We start from the raw sequence: 20401 nt of genomic DNA, 5'->3' as shown, positions 1-20401 counted from the left end.
ATTTTGCCTAATCGGAACAACACAATTTTTTTAATAGGCCTATTTCCTAACTCAAGCTTAAATTATTGGACCCTTGTGAACCAAAAATGTGCGAAAATACAACGCCAAAATAGTAACGCTTTGCACGGTTTTCACACTGAGCAATACGATTAGATCATAGACAGTGAAGTTCTCCAGTGTCTCTGGTTAGACCGACAACAATGAAACCGTTAGCGGGATCTCAGAGTCATACTCATTCACATACAATTTTTTATGGCTGTTCACGTTGGTTAGCAACATCTCTGTCTTTGAGTTTGAATGAAATCGCTGCCATTCCCTACAGGAAACTGTTCTATGGAATTACATGCCAGGAGCGCTTTCAATATCATAGAATGTTTTGTTGATCTTTTTTTTTCTTTTTTTCTTTTTTTTTTCTTCTTTTTTTTTTTTGGGGGGGGGGTCGACAACTTTTACCAAGACAACCATTATATTAATCATTATAGTAACTACCTAGCATGGCTAATAGCCATACTGAGGTAGAACTGTAGATTGCTAAAATGTTATGGGTTGCTGGTTGTACACAACCTCAGCATATGCCACTTGACTTTCAGGCATTAATAGGTGGCAGAAATAGTCCGCACCAGGGCCGCTCTGTAGTCCGCATAAAAGGGTGACTAAGCCCAGACAATATTGTCCAGACCAGATTTGGAGGTGTGAACGCATTTAAAGCTGACTCGGTTCTAAATCTTGGTGCATATTCATGAGGTCGACACCTAGAAAATGAACCATGTGTACATTTCTTTTGTCTTTTGTTAGTTAATTTATGCGGGTAAACTGTGTCTTCACTAACATTTTCCACTAAAAGTTTCAAAATTGTCTTGTTTTTTGAAGGACTACTATAATAATATTTCACCGCCCTTGCTTTATTGTCATATCAGGAAAGTCAAGAACTTGACAAAAGCTATTCAAAACAAAGTAATCAAAGTTGTAAAACCAAAATGGTGCCGTGGAGAGTTGTGTCTGGTCATGTTCTGATCATGGAAGTATAACCCACGGTCTGATCTAGTAGCAGTATATCAACGACGAATCTACATTACAAACAAACAAACAAACAACACACACACACACACACGGTGATATTAAAAAGCACGCAACACAAAGGTTGGTTCACATCCCTCGCATCAGTACCGGTACCCATTCTACTGAGTTATAAATATAAATCACATTCTCAGCTACAACATTGAACTTGTATGATACAAAAATCTTCAGAATGTGCGGGCCATATTTTCACTACCGGCATTGGCAGTCACCATCACTGCCTTTAAAAAAAATTAATACAGATAAATGGAAGCAAAAACAATCCTCTTGACGGTAGTTTAGTAGTCAGTTATGAATTATGTAACGTTAAATAACGCTATTCAAATATTTCCCTCTATGCCTCCCATATACCGATAGTAAATCTTCAAACATCCATACAGACATGCGGACTTTGCTCCCTACTAGATACATCCATGTTTTACGTTACTTTCGTATTGCAAATTTAGCTGATGATGTCATGTCAAAGCCACGTGGTCTAAAAACCTGAATCTCCGTACATACATTTCGATATGAAATTATTTATCCGTGATGTTTAGAATTTTGGTCGGTCAATATAGTTTCAATGACCAAGTGTGACCCCCACTGATGTCTAAAGTACTAATATCAGTACCTGACCGGCCATGGCCATGGCCTTGTTTTTGTTTTTGATTTTCTTCAATATTCAAATCTACGTAATGTCTGGTTTGTTAGGCCATAAATTCCAAGCATATTTACCATGATATCACAAATATAGACCAGTTACAGAAAGTAATAAGTGTCAGCAAAATACTGTAATATCGACACTGTTTCACGGATTTTAGGGACGCTGGTGCTTGGATTATTTTACGGTTGACATTACCTAGCCAGTAATATAAGGAGTAGTACATGGGTATTTTATCCCTGGACTCTCTGTCTGTTTATATCGAAATGGAATAAGCTGAAACAGTTCTTCTTTGAGCAGGAAATATGTTGTGATTATGGATATTATATATATACATGTATATAATTGCCAACACATCGGCAACGAGAGTAATGACATTGACTATACGTAATATGTAAAGATGTAGTGTAAAATTGGAATACGGTCGTCAGGAACTAGATTAGGGTAGGGGGAGGCTCAGGAGAAAAATTGTTGTCACGGGAAAAAAACGAATTGGGACGTGCGTGAAAATTCGGATTGTCTGAAAGGGGCCCGGAGTCACGTACAAATATTTTGCTCATGAGTTGAACCAAATTTAACTCCAGGAGCAGACGTTTAACAAGCGTATTTTTAAAAGGGTGACTGGCAGAGAATGTGTGTCTCTTGAAGGGTAGACAATATACTCGCGATAGACTATGGGTTTCAGGCCACTGTGTCAGACGTGGTCTTGGAGGAGTCAGTACAATTCCTCCAAGAGTGGTAAGAGGCCAAGCCTGAAATAGACGGGTTGTGCGGCAAGTAGAAGTTTACATGCCTTGTCTGTGGTTTACATTGTGCACGCAAAACATCCCACAAAACCGGCCATAACTAAAGCGGCATATCAGTAAATATGAAAAACGTGATCTTGGTAATTTGGATACCAGTTCTGAAAATATTCTCCGGGAAAATAGGTTAAAATGAACATCAAGATTGCTGCCTATTTCCCATTGTTTATAAATCGTCAAGAGGTTAAGCTATCCACTCAGATGAACCACTCTTTGTCACTTTATAATCTGGCATTATACATGGGATAATTTCCAAAATGTACATGTTTTATCGTTTCATTTTGGACTTTATAGAAGTTGATGACTAAAATTACCTTACCCTCGATGAAAGTTATGAATGCGACTAGGTTTTACCATAGACAGGGTGGAGGGTCTATGGTTTTACCTACTAGAATTAGTTGCGACAAGATTGTAAATGCACATGGGCGAGTTTTGCCAGATTGCTTTATTTCAAGTGATTTGAAAATTGTGAATGGCGGACTTGGCCGTGGTCCATCGAATTGTCGAGTACTACCGTGGTGGCACTAGTCGTTCCTCACTGGAACGGCAAGTGCCACCTTATGGCGATATTTATTGTCTTTGAACCTTTCTCAACAAATAAATCACACATAACTCCCCAAACGCTTCCATTCTAGAAATCCGGTGCCGACCCTAAACCTTTTTAATAAAGAAGAAAAATCAGTAAAATCGAGAAAATTGTGAGTGAAGTCTTGCCAGAAATGGTCATCAACTTAAAAAAGACAATAAAAAAACGCGGTTCTTCCAATCTGGAATGCAGAGCAGATGTCTTTGAAATAGAATTATTTAGTTTGGTTTAAAATTTAGTTGAAGTGGGCACAAAACTTGATTTGGTTCTGACTGTTCTGAATTTAGGGACACGAAATCGTCTCCCTGATGGCAGGAGTTCAAAGTGTTGGGACATAATGTGGCCTTTGTCATTTACCATTTTCCCAGCTTTGTTTTGTACACGAGATGTAAACATTTCATTCAAATTAGTCTACTTTTCACTCAATACTTTACTAAACACATTTACAATTTTGTTCAAGACACTCTTGTAGCTAGTCCCTAGACTACCAAACCAGCACAAAAAAGAAAATGTTAAACCGACTCAAAACTCCGATAGAATGTCTGTAATACCTTGGCATTTACAAAATTTTAGGCCCCTCAAATGTTGTAGACAGTAAACTCTAGATTGACATTTCTTGTTAATGAAATCTGTGTTGGCCTTAACATTTGATTTATTATCCAAGACTGTTCCTATATATATATATATATATATATATATATATATATATATATATATATATATATATATATATATATATATATATATATATATATATATATATTTAGTCACCTGTTCAACTTTAACATTGTCAATAAAAAGGTCGGGCACTACTTTAGGGTTCTTCCTAAAGTCGACCTTTCGTCCAAGTAGTTTTCTTTACACCAAGTAACAAACCTATCAACTTCATCGAAATAAGTACGGTCAGAATTTGACAGGTCAACTAATGCAGAGTTATCAGAATATTTGATAAGTGGATTTGTATCGGTACCTGATGAGCAGTCATTTGTGTAAAGTGTAAATAGTTTGTGTGAGAGTATCGTGCTCTGTGAGGCACCCCTAAATGTTGAATGGAAGGCTGAACTTAATTTTTGGTAGCGAACAAACTGGGAAAGGTTGACAAGAAAATCCATTATCCAGAGGATGAGTTTGGGGTTAACGTTTAAATAACTAAGTTTATGAGCCATCATGTTTGGTTGACTTCTGTTAACGACTGATGAAAAATCAATAACCAATAGTCTTACAAATGAACTTGGTTTTTCAAGATGTGTATACGCATCGTGAAGTAATGTGAGAGTTGCATTATCAGTACCTCTATTACTTTAATATGTAAATTGGTATGGGTCAAGGTGTGAATGTTTTTGTGGGTTTTGACAAAGTAAAATACGCTCGAAGCATTTCATCACAATGGAAGTCAGTGCTACAGGACGATGCCTTGGAAGTTTTTAGGGACCGGACAGATGGTAGATGTTTTCCAAATGGTTGATATCGTATGATCATTGTACGACCAATTGAACAATCTACTGGAAACACTAGCTAACTGCGATGCATAGACATTCAGTAACCTACCACATATGTTATCAGGACCCATAGCTTTCCTTATATTTAGTTTCTTAAAAATAGACAACTCGTTTATCACTGATTTCAAATTAACTCTTCTTTTCTTCTTATTTACTCTCAAGATCTAACCCGATGTTATCTATTTCCTTTCCAAAATCGTGAATATCAAAGCGACAGTACATTACAACTTCGCCTCGCCACCACCCTGTGTTGCTTGGCAAGGTCGTAAATAAAACAAGTTTGCCTTTGGGATTATATTAACTGGGATTGTCGACACTGAATAATCCGGTCAATCATGGCACTGCGCTCATTGTATGTCACGGCGTACAAGTATAAACGACGTTCATACTTCCATGACCATAGTTTCTGCGACCTGTCATTTGTTTGACCATAGACACTCCACCTTTGTGGAGGGTCCATGGTTTGATGGGATGCGTTAATTCTGGCAAACTTGTTTGGCAAATCGATCTGACGCAATATAGCTTGTGACCGTGGCATGCATAGCTTGGGTCAAAATCTATAACACCATTAAAGTATAAATAATGTTTAAACTTCCACGATAACACATACCTTTGAGAAATTATACTGACAGTATAATTACTCCAAGCACAGACTATTCTCGTGTCAAACTCCGACACGAACTTGTTTTTCCTTGAAGAGTATATCTCGTGAGACCTATGGAAATTATCAAAATCTATATTGTAGTTGAAAAGAGCAAGAATGAAAAGAGGGGAAATTTAAGGGACATCATTTCTATATACACGTGTATTGTGCAAAGAACCCGATATCTTTGACCGCGTTGCCGTCAACCGAGCAATGGTAATATATATATATATATATATATATATATATATATATATATATATATATATATAAGAGGTAAGTCATAAACTGAAGGAAAAGTGCTCAATACTGAGAAGTAGAGCTGTATTTACACAAAGTACACAAGTTATGGTACGGAGGCCGTTACGATCTTCAGACGACTAAATAACGGAAATTCAAGTGATATAATTCGATGCGCGTTGTTGAGTGACATGGTGGAATGATAGAATGTATTTGTTTTCGTGGACGATTTAGTGGACGATCTAGTGGAATTAATCTCTAAAAAAAACATGAATCATGGTCTGAGTACTTCACAAATGTATTCAATGCTCAAGTCCAAAGTGATGAAAGTTTCTCGATTTCCATGATCTTATCAGATCCACCTTGATAGACATAAATTCAGGCATTAATGGTGAGATTAATATCCGACTGTAGTCTTTTGGACAAGGTAATTACTTTGATAGTCTAGTTCCTATACTGTATCATTACCATTTATACCTCCACTCAAAGTATAGTCAGAGTCGTTACTCTAGAAGTCTTGAAATGCATGAGATGCAATTTAAAATTCATTTACAGCCACCCACACAGTCATTAACATCATGTCTTTGTTAATAAATCACAAAACTCTAACCAATAACACAGTCCCTCATAAAGTTAGTGTTTATTGGGACAGTAATGTTCAAATGTGGTATATTTGTCAGCCCATGATGCTACTTATATACTGTTTACATCACCAAAACATTTAGGTTTCACTGATTGGGTGAACAACTTTTTGTGCTATTTGAGGGGCTTTTGGCTAGACGTGGTTTAGTTAGAAACCATATTGGCATCCAGACTATTACTTTGAAGGAGATCATTGAAGAACAATAAAAATAAAACTCAAGGTGTGGATATGGGATCAGTGTGGCATTCTACGTAGACATTCTCCAACAATTCTTGTAGACATGTTATGTAACCATTTTTTCTTCACGAAAGGCATGTTCCCACAGGAATCAATGGGGCAGGGGTTTCTAACATTGTCTTTTGAAAGTAAATTACATGTATGTCAAAACTAAAATTATTGTATTTACTAAGAGATGAAATTCTTAAGAAAATTGAAAAGTGGTTATTGGTGGTCATAAACTCGACGTTGTTCGCTTTTTATGAATATCTAGGCGTGATTATGTCAAGCAGTGGTCTATGGTATTTAGCGCTTGCAGCTCAAGCGAGTAAAGCAATGATTGCGGTCATGAGTCAACTTGCAAAACTTGGGGACCTCCTAGTCAAAACTAAATTTAAAAGTTTTTGACTGTAAACTATTACCGATATTAAATTATACAGTGGATATTTTGGGTTTTAATAGGTCTACTGAAACTGAACGTGTTCAAAGTAAATTTCAGTGTTATATTTTGAGTCGTATATAAACATATATGTAGTCTTTGAGTATGGGAGCTACAAAAATGCTTGACAAGTGTTCATTACGGGAAGTAGGCTGAAATGTTTTGAGATTGCTGAATGAGAGCTGCAAAACTTTAACCTCAGACCACTTCTCCTCAGCCCTGGTTCAAGTTCTTAGGTCATAGTGGTGTAAACTACATCTCAGACCACAATGTAGTGACCTGAGACTACATGTACATGTAGGCCCTACCTACTGGTATATTATGTAACTGCACTTGACGCCAGTGTGATTTCTAACTAAACTGTGTTATTGAAAGAACCGATGTGACGTCATCTGTTTTCTTTGTACCTGACACAATCCTAGCTGCTGTATTTTGGGCATGTTCAAGAGGGACAATGTTTTTAGCTGGCAGCCCATACAGAAGGGCCATTCAGTAGTCAGGTATCGATGATATAAGTGCATGACCAAGGTTCTGACAAACTCCGTTTGTAAGATACTGGCGTATGCGACCATAGACAGTGGAGGGGCCCCCTCCACTGTCAATGATGCGACCTATTGTTCGGGGGTGAAAAAGAACTGATCTACATGTCAACGAGATGTGCTTCTTGAGGTTATAACGGTCATCAATTGTTACACAAATGGTACATGCTGAATCCACTAACTGCACAGAAGACGATCCCATGTTGATGTGGTTCATGAGACGAGGAAGCCTGTTGAACTGAGACGTGATAAGGAGGACCTCGGTTTTGCCATCATTAAACTAGCTTATTTTGGGTCGTTTAATATCATGTGCAACAGTTTCCATCTTAGTTACTGTAGTTGACGTATGTGATTGGGGAAATATATTGGTAAATCTGGTTGTCGTCTGCATGTTGTTGCATATTGAGATTTTGATGTCGGATTAGCTTTCCAAGTGGTGATGTGTATAGACAGCATACGCGTGTAAGAGTGGACCAAGCACAGGGTTTTGTGACACTCCACACTGCAAATGTTTGGTTTCTGATATGCCTTGTACAGAAATGGACTGTTGTATATCTTTGAGGTATAAAGACTCTAGTCGAATGCCTGTAATACCGAGCTCGGAATAAACTTGAAATTATGCTGGAGTCAGAATTTACGGGGGGGGGGCATGAACAAAATTGAGGTTCAAAGGGAGGGGGGCATGACAATTGTGATGGTCTGAAAGGGCCCCCGAATATTCTGCTCATGATTTGAACCAAAATTAAACCTCAGGAGCAGTTGTTTACCAAGTAAATTTACATTTGTATAAGTGTATGCCTCTCTCTCTCTCTCTCTCTCTCTCTCTCTCTCTCTCTCTCTCTCTCTCTCTCTCTCTCTCTCTCTCTCTCTCTCTCTCGTCGCCGTATGTCTCCTTCTCTCTTGCTCTATCTCTCTGTGTGGAGACTTTGTTGAACATTCAAACCACAGGAGCAATCGTTTACCTTGTACTTTGCAAAATTGTTCACTTCATTTACCTACCACACATTTAATTATTAGGCAGCCAATGGCCAAACGAATGTGTGTGTCTGCCAAAATATCTATGTATTAGTTAAAGCGTAGGTAATACAGTTGTAAAATAATTTAATGAGAGTACAATTTGGGTATTGAAGACAATTTTCAAGTACTTTATGGCTTCCAATAATGTGTATGGTTTGAAATATTATGCCGCTAAATGGCCTCCTACATGTCCTTATTTTTCAAACAATTGCCTACTGTGGGAGGGGGACACACCCTCCCCACTAGTTATCGAAGGGGGTGCCGTTTCTGTCAAGACATAGGATTCAAAAAGAAAACTCTGCTGGTTAAGTTTTTCCAAGTACAGGTTACAGCCCAATGAGCCCACATCCATTTGTAAAGAAATCTCTATGTCTGATATGTATGGACACTGAAGTTGATTTCCACTGTTAGCTTACAGTGTGTCATATAGTGTACCATACTGTACTTCTCTGACGTGTATGGGGAGGGGGTAATGTATAATTGCATATTAAAATATGTGCAGCCGGGGGGGGGGGTATGGACGTCGCCATCTTTCAAGCGCTAAATTACCTGTTAATCGAGATTTGTTTCAAAACATTAGCATGGTTGATAATATATGTGAAAGGGGTAAACTAAGAATGGTTTCTGGGATCGCCTAAGTCAACACGACATATATTGTGGATGGTCTGAGATATTCGATTACGATTCACATCGTCCGATTTCCAATCGTCCCAATATCCATATTAACATTCTTTATCGTTTCAAAATCACAAAAATGCATATGTCGTGGTGGGGTGAGTACCGACTCTAGTTTGGTCTCCGCTCTCTCTCTCTCTCTCTCTCTCTCTCTCTCTCTCTCTCTCTCTCTCTCTCTCTCTCTCTCTCTCTCTCTCTCTCTCTCTCTCTCTCTCTCTCTCTCTCTCTCTCTCTCTCTCTCTCTCTCTCTCTCTCTCTCTCTCTCGTCTCCGTATCGAAACTTATTCAGTCATAAAATCATCAGGTTTCTGACAATTTCCAATACCTGTTACAAGAAAGACTGCAGTACAAGAATATTTGGTTAGCTACATGTATTACATCTGATGCCTTATACGTGACACGCACGATAATTGTCCAGTTTGCATCAGAGGGTGTGCCTCGCCTTCTGTACATGTGCCGTACGTCTGGCTTGTCTGTCAGTGTCACATTTTGCTTCCCCTCTTCAGTTTTCTCAGATGTTTTAAGAATTTAAACATAGTCAGTGTCTGATCGACAAAAATTCTTTCCACTGAAGTTTAGAAAACATTTAGTGCAACTCTACGTAAACGTCATGTTGATGCATCATACATCATCATGAGACGTCACATTGACCTCACACTTCGCTTCGCGCTTCCTTCAACGTCCGGTCGTTATGAAACTAGTTCGAAGGCTTTCGCTAGCGATAGCGTGGCCAGTCTTGTTTTACTGCGTAATCGTCTAATGTTTTCCAAATAATTATGAATTAATTTATCTTTTTGTTTACACTTTGGGTATTTTACTTGCTATTAGAACTCCCGGGCAACTCATATTTAATTTTCCAACCTTAGAATTTGTTCAATGATCGTCAGGTTTGAGTACTTTCCTAAGCCGGTCCCACAACTGTTATACTTATAAGTTATAGCTGGGCGTTGTGACCGGTAACCGGCTATTATCTACATCACTGCCTACTAGGTACGTCAAAAACACACCGTTCGCACATGTGAGCCTGATTTTAGGCAAAATATCGGGCTATTAGAGTGCATACAGGCCCTTTTGTTCGCTTGTATTGTTTGCATTTGGTATTTGGCATTTCGCACGTTGTTTATTTGCACCATTCACAGTGTCTTATCATGCTTTGTGTAACTTGTAAGCCTAATCGACAACTGGGCCAACGGTTTTTACTAGACAAATTTGAAACAAATTTTGCGTCAGTTTGATGGTAAACCTGCTATATTGACTACCAAACTTAGTTAACCCCAGTTATTTTTACTCATGTTGCATCACCATATATTTAGAAAGAGTATATATGAAATATGAGAGCCATGTGAAACTTCTTCAGTGCAAAATGGGATGAAGATATGAGGGCAAAGTCAGTGCTCCTTATAGTCTCGCTGCCAGACTCGAGACTATCGTCCCTAATCTGTTTACCGAGCGGCGCAGCCGCGAGAAGAGCGGGACCAGTCCCCCTCTATTCTCGCGGCTGCGCCGCTCGGTAAACAGATTAGGGACGATAGTCTCGAGTCTGGCAGAAGAGCGGGACCAGTCCCCCTCTATTCTCGCGGCTGCGCCGCTCGGTAAACAGATTAGGGACGATAGTCTCGAGTCTGGCAGCGAGACTATGCTCCTTACAGCAGTTTGTTTTTCCCGCATATGCATACATTACCCATAATCCTTTTAAGTATTCTGCAGATATCTGTGCAATGTGCACTCATGACTCATGAAAATCTGGAATGCACTGATCGAAGCCAATTGTACAGTTATACTATAAAAACAGGAGTTATGAGTATAATTGAAATAAAACAAGAGAATAAGAGATGAGGGCCCTCAGAATCGTCACGTAGAGTGATATAACAGTTACATGGATGCCGGGCATGTACCCATAGGTACGGGCCCGGGGGGGGGGGGGGGTTCTGCATGCCGAACGTCATTAAGTATTTCCTTTACTTTGGTGCTCATGATCGTAATTTGGATGATGCCCAAGATATTTGAGGCGTGAATACCTGTTGTTCTTCTAAAGGCTTGTTTATTACTGTGAAGATCACACCCTAACACTTAATTGTTCTATAAACGACACATGGACAAGAATACTATTCCCATAGAGGTTAGTCTAGTTAATTCCTGATGGACCGTATTTCGTTCAGCGTTACGTTGTACATAACACGGTCAGTCAGAAACTATAGACGACATGGACGACATGGATGCCATATAATATTCCCAATAGTCACTCAATTTTACTTAGCTAGAAATAATGTCCACAGACTCAAATCTGTCAGCACGTCTCTACTGTGAGTTTGTTGACGCTATTGGCCGGTCAGGTTTGTTAAGAAGCTCCATACACTAGCAATATTTGTGGCCCAATTTTAAACTATTATTGGAAACGATTGTCATGTCATCTAAATCTGTATTACTATGCATCAAACGCGTAGAAATGTGAAACACGTTTAGTGGTGGCGGTATGTAGTGCATAATGAAAAGGCGTACTACGAACATTTATTTCAAAATGAGCCCTGTGATATTACAATCTACGTACGTCCTAACCATGTAGTTCATATCATAAGCCTGCTTATATACATACATATGTATCGAATACACTAGCTACACGTATAGCGTTTATGTACGTATTGATTGCAAGCACGGTAGATTTGAATATTCATTTGTTTACTGCCCGGTTATGGGGGTGAACTCATGAATATATTCTGAACTAAATGCAAATGTATTCAAATCACTTCCGACTCGCAATCTGAACTATTTTTCAGATCGAGTATAATCCGATTAGACAGGCGCTAATGGGAAAGTACAGAAACGTCCACCTCATCAGCATAAAAGTACAGAATTGAACTCAATCTGAACTATAGTACGGAAAGTGTCGTAAACTGTACTATTTTTTCTACTAGTGATATACAGGTGGGTAGGCATGTGTGTGTGCGTGGGTGCATGTAGATAGTTAGATACTTAGTCAGTCAGTCAGTCAGTCAGTCAGTTAGTAAGTTAGTTAGTTAATTAGTTAGTCAGTTATGTATGTATGTATGTATGTATGTATGTATGTATGTATGTATGTATGTATGTATGTGTGTGTGTGTGTGTGTGTGTGTGTGTGTGTGCGTGCGTGCGTGCGTGCGTGCGTGCATGTATGCACACACGAAAACGAATACCACTTTCTCCTAATTTGTCCATTTTATGACCATTACAGAAGAAAATGTATTCCGAGAAGATATTTTGAGATTCCAAGTGAGGCAAACTTTCTCAATTTACTTTTATCCGATAACACTGATACCATTCAAAGGGTAACAGCTTATGTTTTCCATGCTATGACATTGCGCAAAGAAGTTTATGAGAGTGAATAATCCTGTAATTATTGTCCTTATGACTGCATGTATGTTTTCCTGTTTTTGTTATGTATATATTGAATGATTCGTTATTTGGGCCGATGGCCTTGAACTACGAAATAAAGAGACCATTAACGTTTTTTTAAAAATCCAGTTGAGTCAAATAATAGCATAGATGCTGAGGATGCTGTGTTAATTTGAGTTTGAGACAAAGGAACGTACGATTAACAGTCTTCTACACATGCATACAAATACTAGTACAATAAAACTAGCCTTATGTTTTAAAAAGTGAGTACATAATTGTGCAACTATTTTATCATATTAAGAAAGACATCGAGCTTACAATTTACCAATTAGTTTTCATTATTGTAGCGACGTATCAATGATTCTGTTTTCAACTCACTTTAACAATTAACACTTACAGGATACAAGGGAGCAATGTGGTTTGGACTATGGAAAAGAGCTCTTAGTGACGATTATCGAGACCTATACGAAGTTGACTGTGAAGACGAAGATACATCTCTCACTAATTGCACAATTACACTTACAGCAAAAACGGGTCACGACTACGTATACGCAGCATACGCCAAATGTAATTGTAAGTATTACAATTATATTTAAATATTATATGCTTTCATTTTGCATTCATTCATTTATATGTAAATATTTGCTATCTTGGACACATGACTGGTGCATGTAAGCAAATACAAGTAATGGGCTTCTATAAGTACGGTCACTGTCAATCGTATAGAGTTATATTATTTCCATCCTCAATAATCAATTCCAAAAAAAATATGACCCTATTGGTGATATGAAAACCTTTGAATGGTGTTTAGAGACAGCATGTAATTAACGGAATAACATCAGAAAGGATTGTTGCTAAAATATTGCTTAATTCATCGTGTAGTACACAATAAATGATGAAAAGATAATTACGTTACCGTGTGGTTCTGCGCAAACTTGGGCGTATTTTTATCTTCTTCGCATATCATATCTTAAAAAACAGAGTGAGGATGTTGATGTCAAAGTTATGCACACGTTACACGTTGTTTTTAGATGGCACAAATCGGTACTAAATGATTATTCACGAATTTGAAACATATAGGAAAAAGCAAAAGTAGTGTCTGATGAATGGTGTACAATCATCCCGTTTGAAACGTTTCTCCCAAGAATAAACACATGTAACTTTTTTTTAGACGACGGCTACAAGGGATGTTACTACTTTTCCGAAGGTGACACAGATCCAATGATAAACCCTAACATGACGATCCAACTATGCCTAGATTTTTGCCGTTTAGCAAACTTGAGTCATGCAGGCTTATCAGGAGGGGATAAGTGTTACTGTAGTACAGAATCAATCTACATTAAAGGCGTTGAGGCAAGGCCTGGTGAATGTTTTGCCGGTTGTGCTGGTGATAAATACCAAGTGTGTGGAGACAACGACACAATATCAATATATCAAAGTAAGAGCATGAAAACTTCAACAAACTATCAGATTCTTTTGAAGAATCGCTGACACGTCATTCTACCCTCAGTAAGATGGAAGAATATAATAGCCTCTCAATTTCATATTCATAGAAATTGTTGTCATGAATTGGCGGATACTTATACATGAACGATAATCCAAAATGGATGTGTTTATGTTCACTTTATGGCACACCTGGAATGTATTACTTATTTTTGTTTACTCTGTATTTTTGGTCAAACTAATAACCCACAATATCTTCAATATACCACTGAGATCCGCCAAAAGGATTTCAGAAAGGAACTTGCTTCAAAATATGGATGTTGAATTTACGTCAACTTGTTTAAAGGAACTTTATATAAAACAACATATAAAATAATGTTACAGTTTTTATAATTGTTTTCAGCAACATTTGGTGACTGTGGTGGCTATGTAAGGGGACCAACAACCATATACTCACCAGGATTCCCTGGAAAATACCCAATGTCAATGAACTGTACATGGACGATAAGACTATCGTATGAGGAACCTGTTATACTTGCCATTGATTTCATTATATATGACCTAGCTGGTGATAGTGACAGTCTAATAATCACGGAAATAGTTGACGGACAATATCATGAGAGGTATTTGAATGGATCGACTGTATTGCTGTGTTCTAATGAAGCAGTTCTAAGATTTCATTCAGCTAATCGTCTTAACCTAGATAGGGGTACATTTGCGGTTAAAGTTCGAGGTAAATTATATATTATACTATACGATTATGTATGTATATATGTATGTATGTATGTATGTATGTATGTATGTATGTATGTATGTGTGTACGTGTGTATATGTGTGTATGTGTGTATGTATGTATGTATGTATGTATGTATGTATGTATGTATGTATGTATGTATGTATGTACGTATGTATGTATGTATGTATGTATGTATGTATGTACATGTATGTGTGTGTGTATGTATGTATGTATGTATGTATGTATGTATGTATGTATGTATGTACGTACGTACGTACGTACGTACGTATGAATGTAGGTAGGTGTGTGTGTGTGTGTGTGTGTGTGTGTGTGTGTTTGTGTGTACTGAAAGACTCTCAATGTAGCTTATAGACCGACCCGGGTGGGACCCGATTGGCAAAAAGACGCCAAACACACTGAGTACAGTCACCGTGTCAGTCTAGCTGCTAGGGTGGAACTAGGGTGGTGACCATACATGAAGCAACACGCATCTAGGAATAGCTTAGTATTTACACTCTTTAGTACATAGTTTAGAGGTTTGTGAGTTGCTCATGTGTGCTGTAGGAGTTAGTTAGGTAGGTAGGTAGGCTCCAGGTAGGTATAGGTATGCAATGTATGTATCTATGCATACGTCGTTATAGTGGTGGTGAAATTGGTGATATGCACAGCATGACACAGAATATTTCTCTTTTATTACAGGTGTCCATCAGTATTGCCATAGCCCTCTAACCATTCAGGAAGGAAATTTTGAAATTGTTCATTCTCCTACCTGTCCGTATTCTTATGGTGATGTCATAGAAATTAACTGTTATCCTGGGTATAAATTACCAGACAGTGTTTCTCATAACATTATTTGTCAACAAAGTGGATTATGGAATGATACAATGCCAAGATGTTCAAGTAAGTTTGGTTTATTTTATATTCTCTCCTTCTGATCTTTTAGTGTTCTGCAAGAGAAGGATTGCCATAGTAAACAGACAGTCAGAATTTGCCGGTGTCACATATTTTAATCGTTGATATGTTAAAACGCAGGTAGTAATCACAACAGTGAAGGTCCGGGCATTCTTTTTACATGCAAGAGTTTTGAATTATATAAATGAACTTAAGAACCTCTAATAAGTTATCCTGTAATAAACGCACATTTCTTACATTGGCAAGAGTAAGTTTCTAAAGCAATATCATGTGCAAGTCACCGGAAGTTAGGCGTTAAGGGATGACTTCCCCCACTGTTTTACTGATGTCAACTAACAAGTTAATGTTATTTGTAGTTATAGATTGTGGTGATCCTGGACCAGTTGCAAATGCAGCCAAAGAAGGAACTAACTATACATACAACAGTAATGTGACGTATATATGCAATGATGGTTACCATAGCGATCAATATGATGATTATATCATATGTACCGAAGAAGGGAATTGGACCGAAAAACCGACTTGCATCAAAAATGGTACGTTTGAAAATGTAGCTGTACAGTTCAAATTGGTATTACACGACTCATGTCACTGTATAGTAGACATCAAACACGTGCCAAGTGCAGTAGGGTTTCTCTACAAGATTTAAAGTTAAGGATGTGCTATATCATTACCTCAAGTTTTATTTACAAAAAAATATTTTAAAGGGTCAGAGGCAATCTAGCCAAACACTATTGGTAAGTAAGTAGGCAATGCGATATTTTACACTAATTGGATAATGATATGCATAAAAACGAACCGTATATAGGGATGGTAATACATTTAAGTGTGTATACTTAAATTGTATGTTATTTTTTTGTTTATTCGTCAGTATCACACACTATTGTTTGTCACCAGTTCCACAGGCAGGAACAAGCCAAATTACTGGCAAAATGTTTGCACCGCCCCTTCCCCCACCTGCCCCCCAAATGGAACTCAAATCAATTTCGTAGCCCCTCTTTCCCATGTAGTATACAGAACATTGGCGATGTACAATCATATGGTAGACATACAATGATACATTAAAATTTACGGAGAATCGACTACAGCCTAGTTTGGCATTGTTGGTATTTATTGATGCAAGTGTAACTGAAACATAATACGTTGTATGTGTGTCTTAACACCAGATTCGTGGTTTCGTGTGTGTGTGTGTGTGTGTGCGTGTGTGTGTGTGTGTGTGTGCGTATGTGAGTGACACTGTCTATACCTCCATTGTATAAAAGCTGCCTTCAAATTTTGACTATAAACTTAGGAAGACAAAACATTACATTAGTTTGCATCGCCCATTTTTGTACTGAATAGTAACTCTCCTATTCTAGTTTAATATCTGAGTGTGTTTATATTTATTCTTTACAGAACCTGTTACCTTGACTGTTCCATCAATAGCAACGTCAACAGCTAGGCATTCCCTCGGGACGGGTAGGTTATTATTGACTTTTACAGGCCTTTTGCACATTAGGCTATACCACAGCATTATCCATCGATATGCAGATATATATATATATTGTGGGTTTTAATCCCCCAGCCTGTAAGGAAACACAATTTGTAATGTATTGATATCAGTTCTGCCACTGTTTATTACATACAGCAATGAAATATTAAATGAATTAAAATGAAACAGCAACCTTCACGTAAACTATGAAGTAGAGTACAAAATTTACATAAAATAGAAGCACCTCTTGTACTTATATGTGAATATATAGTGATAATTCAATTTTGAGAGTAATTATGATGTTGGTTTTTATATAGCTCTTTCCCACTTTGTGCTCAAAGAGCTTTACAGTGATTACCCCTACACAGATCTACCGCACATCGACCCATTGCTTCAATTCCCTGGGGAGCATACAATCCAGAAAACACTGTAACCAAGGGCTTGTCACTAAAGCTGTAACTGAAGTATCGTTATATTTATCAGGCGAATTTAAATACATTAACTGAAATTTGCTGAATCCCAATAGACAGTTTACGTGTTAAGTTGAATAGTGCATTAACATGTGAAACCTTGCTCACGTTGGGGGCGCTTATTTTAGGGTGTGGACCTAATAATAAATTTGATTGGATTTATTGCACCATATTGTGTAGTTTATTCACATGTGATTCTATTCTCTTCATGGTGTATGGTATTATAATTAATAAAAATGCCTAAAAAATTGTTCCATTTACAGTTGGTTCAGCTTTAATAAAATCTTGCTACATTTATTTTGTACAGATGTGCTTCAATTTATCTCTAGACATAATCTGTCTTTGTGTTATTCTATGTAGAACCTGTTACTTCGGTTGCTCCATCAAAGGCACCGTTAGAAGCCAGGCGTTCCCTCGGAGTGGGTAGGTTCACTGTCGAGCTTTCACAAGCTTTTGCATAGAATAACCTTTCTTCCCACTGCATGAGTAAATAATTGTGGTTTTAAATCCTAGTTATCATGTCAGGAAACACAATTTGAAATCTAGTTGACGTCAGTTGTGGAACTGTAAGATATACATTGTTAGTTGACAGCCTTTATTTTGCATGCAGCATGGTTCTCATATGTCACGCTGTAACTTGTTTTGTTTCACAGGTGCTATCAGTGGGATAACCATAGGAGTCGTTGTACTTGTTGTCATCGCATTAGTTATAGTACTATATTTATCAAGGAGGTAAGGTCTTAATGTTATCTAGTTAAAGGCACCACTATTTGAATAGCTTAGTATTACTAGATTATGGTAAAGTAAATAGTAAGTAAAGTGAATTATATATGTCTATGCTACTGTTGCAATTATTTATATACAGTCCATTTCATGTTAGTGTTCACTGGTTCTGTTAAATACCTCACGAAGAAACCATGACGAAACTGCACATGCTACAGTTTACGATAGTTAGATTGAATGAATACATTTTCCTGCAGCGTTTTTTAAAAATGAACCAACTTGACGCTTTGCAGGCATCAAAAACACAGATCACGCATGTCTGCACCTTGTTGCAATGTGTTGGAATGATCTGCTTCATTTAGACAAACTGAAGAAAGAAATTGCGATCAAGCTATCTTAACGTGTAGGGTGTGCAGTTTCTTATTGGTTTTTACATAGGTGTATCAAACAGAGCCAGATAACACTAACAGGAAACTGGTTGTATGTGATGTATATTTGGTACAGTTCGTAAGGTAGACTAACATCATTGTTAGAGGCCTGGAATGGTTACTGGATGTACTTAAGTTCCAATTTCGAACATCCACACCAAGAAGAAACATTCTCAATTCAATTTCATATGTATATGCAGAGAAAACTGATTCAGAAGTATGAGATAATGTTGCATTAATCTTGGACTTCCTGCAAATTCCAAGATGTATAATTTCAGAAACCTTTGATTTAAAGTGGCCATACCTTTGGCAAAAGGATGTTTATTTTGAATTTTGAATTAATAATATAATGTAAGTATGATTTCCTACGAACCAAACACAATGTGAGCTAACATCGTCGTGGTCCGTGTTTATAACTCAATAAATCGCAAAATATCTAAAAAACGAGTGTGTGAAAATTTTATTGTACTAAAATAACAAACAGTTTTTACAGTTTTAAGGGTTCTTTTTCAATTTATCGAGTTGCAAACTAGGACTTAGTATATCTTATTTCACATCCTTTCTTTCGAAGTAGAAGGCATGAGAGAGTTGTTTTAACAATTGAAACCCCATAATAAATGCCCGTTGCCATCGATAAGACCACTTCAAATACCAATATTGTATCATTTTCAGGCGATTTTCATGTCAAAATCTCGGGTTAAGAAAAGAGAAGAGACAGAATGAACACTATAATGACAACGAACTTGAAGAACGAAGCATGCCTAATAACTACATGGATACCAACACCTATGAAACAATCAGTGACAAAGCACTAAACCAGACCAGTCCTGATGTGAACGAATATGAACTATCGGATTTTGATGTTGGAACTGTTGACAACATAATTTATGAAGGTGGTCCACCTGAAGAAATTGAGCCCCATTTGGGTCAACAAATCTCCAAACACCAAAGAATCAGTGAAACATCTGTTGACGTCACCAATAGCAACAATGCTAAATACGATGCTGATAGAGAAGTGTCTATTGAACATGATGGAAATCCCAAATCTGGCATGGTTATCAACGTGGCATACGAATCAGCCGACGACATTAACAATGATGAGCAGACGACCATTGCAGCAGGAAGTGAAAACACTATTGGCCATGACATGGTTGATGACGTAGATTATGAATACGCTACTTTCGATGACAAGTAGATGTTCATAAAACATGCCAAAGTAGTCAACGATGCCCACGATTTGTCATCTATACTGGCATTGTTGTCATTTATGTACTACCCACCATCTATACCAGCATTAGCATAGACGGCAGACCACCGGCTTTGCTACCATTTTGAAAACATTATTATACAGAAATATAGCAGTGCCCCTATTGTTCACTTCAGTGAAAAAAATGAAACAATCAAATTTAATCACAATTATTACTGTTTGTAAAATCATCTTTTAACTGTCAAATACACAAGTTAATATTTAGATGTTTTGATTGTTCCGATTGAACTCTAGACAAATTAAGACGACAATGACTTTCTTACGCGTTTATGAACATTATAACCAACGGTACACCAGTATCAATTCCATATGTATATTTGCATTTAAATATCACAAAGGGTCTTCTTTGAAGGCTCACTTTGGTTATTTCTATGTAACCCCAGTACCTAAAGATTGTTAATCAAGTCCAGAGAGAGAGAGAGAGAGAGAGAGAGAGAGAGAGAGAGAGAGAGAGAGAGAGAGAGAGAGAGAGAGAGAGAGAGAGAGAGAGAGAGAGAGAGAGAGAGAGAGAGAGAGAGAGAGAGAGAGAGAGAGAGAGAGAGAGAGAGAGAGAGAGAGCTAACAA

General features: G+C 37.6%; 1 protein-coding gene across 1 annotated transcript; it reads left to right on the top strand.

The window, feature by feature from the left end:
• Positions 1–15350: 15350 nt before the first annotated feature.
• On the top strand, positions 15351–19840 carry LOC144448690 (uncharacterized). Its single transcript, XM_078138978.1, has 6 exons — positions 15351–15465; positions 15834–16013; positions 16873–16935; positions 17779–17841; positions 18072–18150; positions 19242–19840. The coding sequence occupies exons 1-6, from the start codon at positions 15450–15452 to the stop codon at positions 19762–19764; spliced, it is 924 nt and encodes a 307-aa protein (XP_077995104.1). The 5' UTR covers positions 15351–15449; the 3' UTR covers positions 19765–19840.
• The last annotated feature ends 561 nt before the right edge of the window (positions 19841–20401 follow it).

This window comes from Glandiceps talaboti, chromosome 17, assembly GCF_964340395.1.
Source record: "Glandiceps talaboti chromosome 17, keGlaTala1.1, whole genome shotgun sequence".
Classification (NCBI taxonomy): Eukaryota; Metazoa; Hemichordata; class Enteropneusta; family Spengelidae; genus Glandiceps; species Glandiceps talaboti.
The sequence above is the reverse complement of the archived record's forward strand: the minus strand, read 5'-3'. Positions and strand labels throughout refer to the sequence as shown.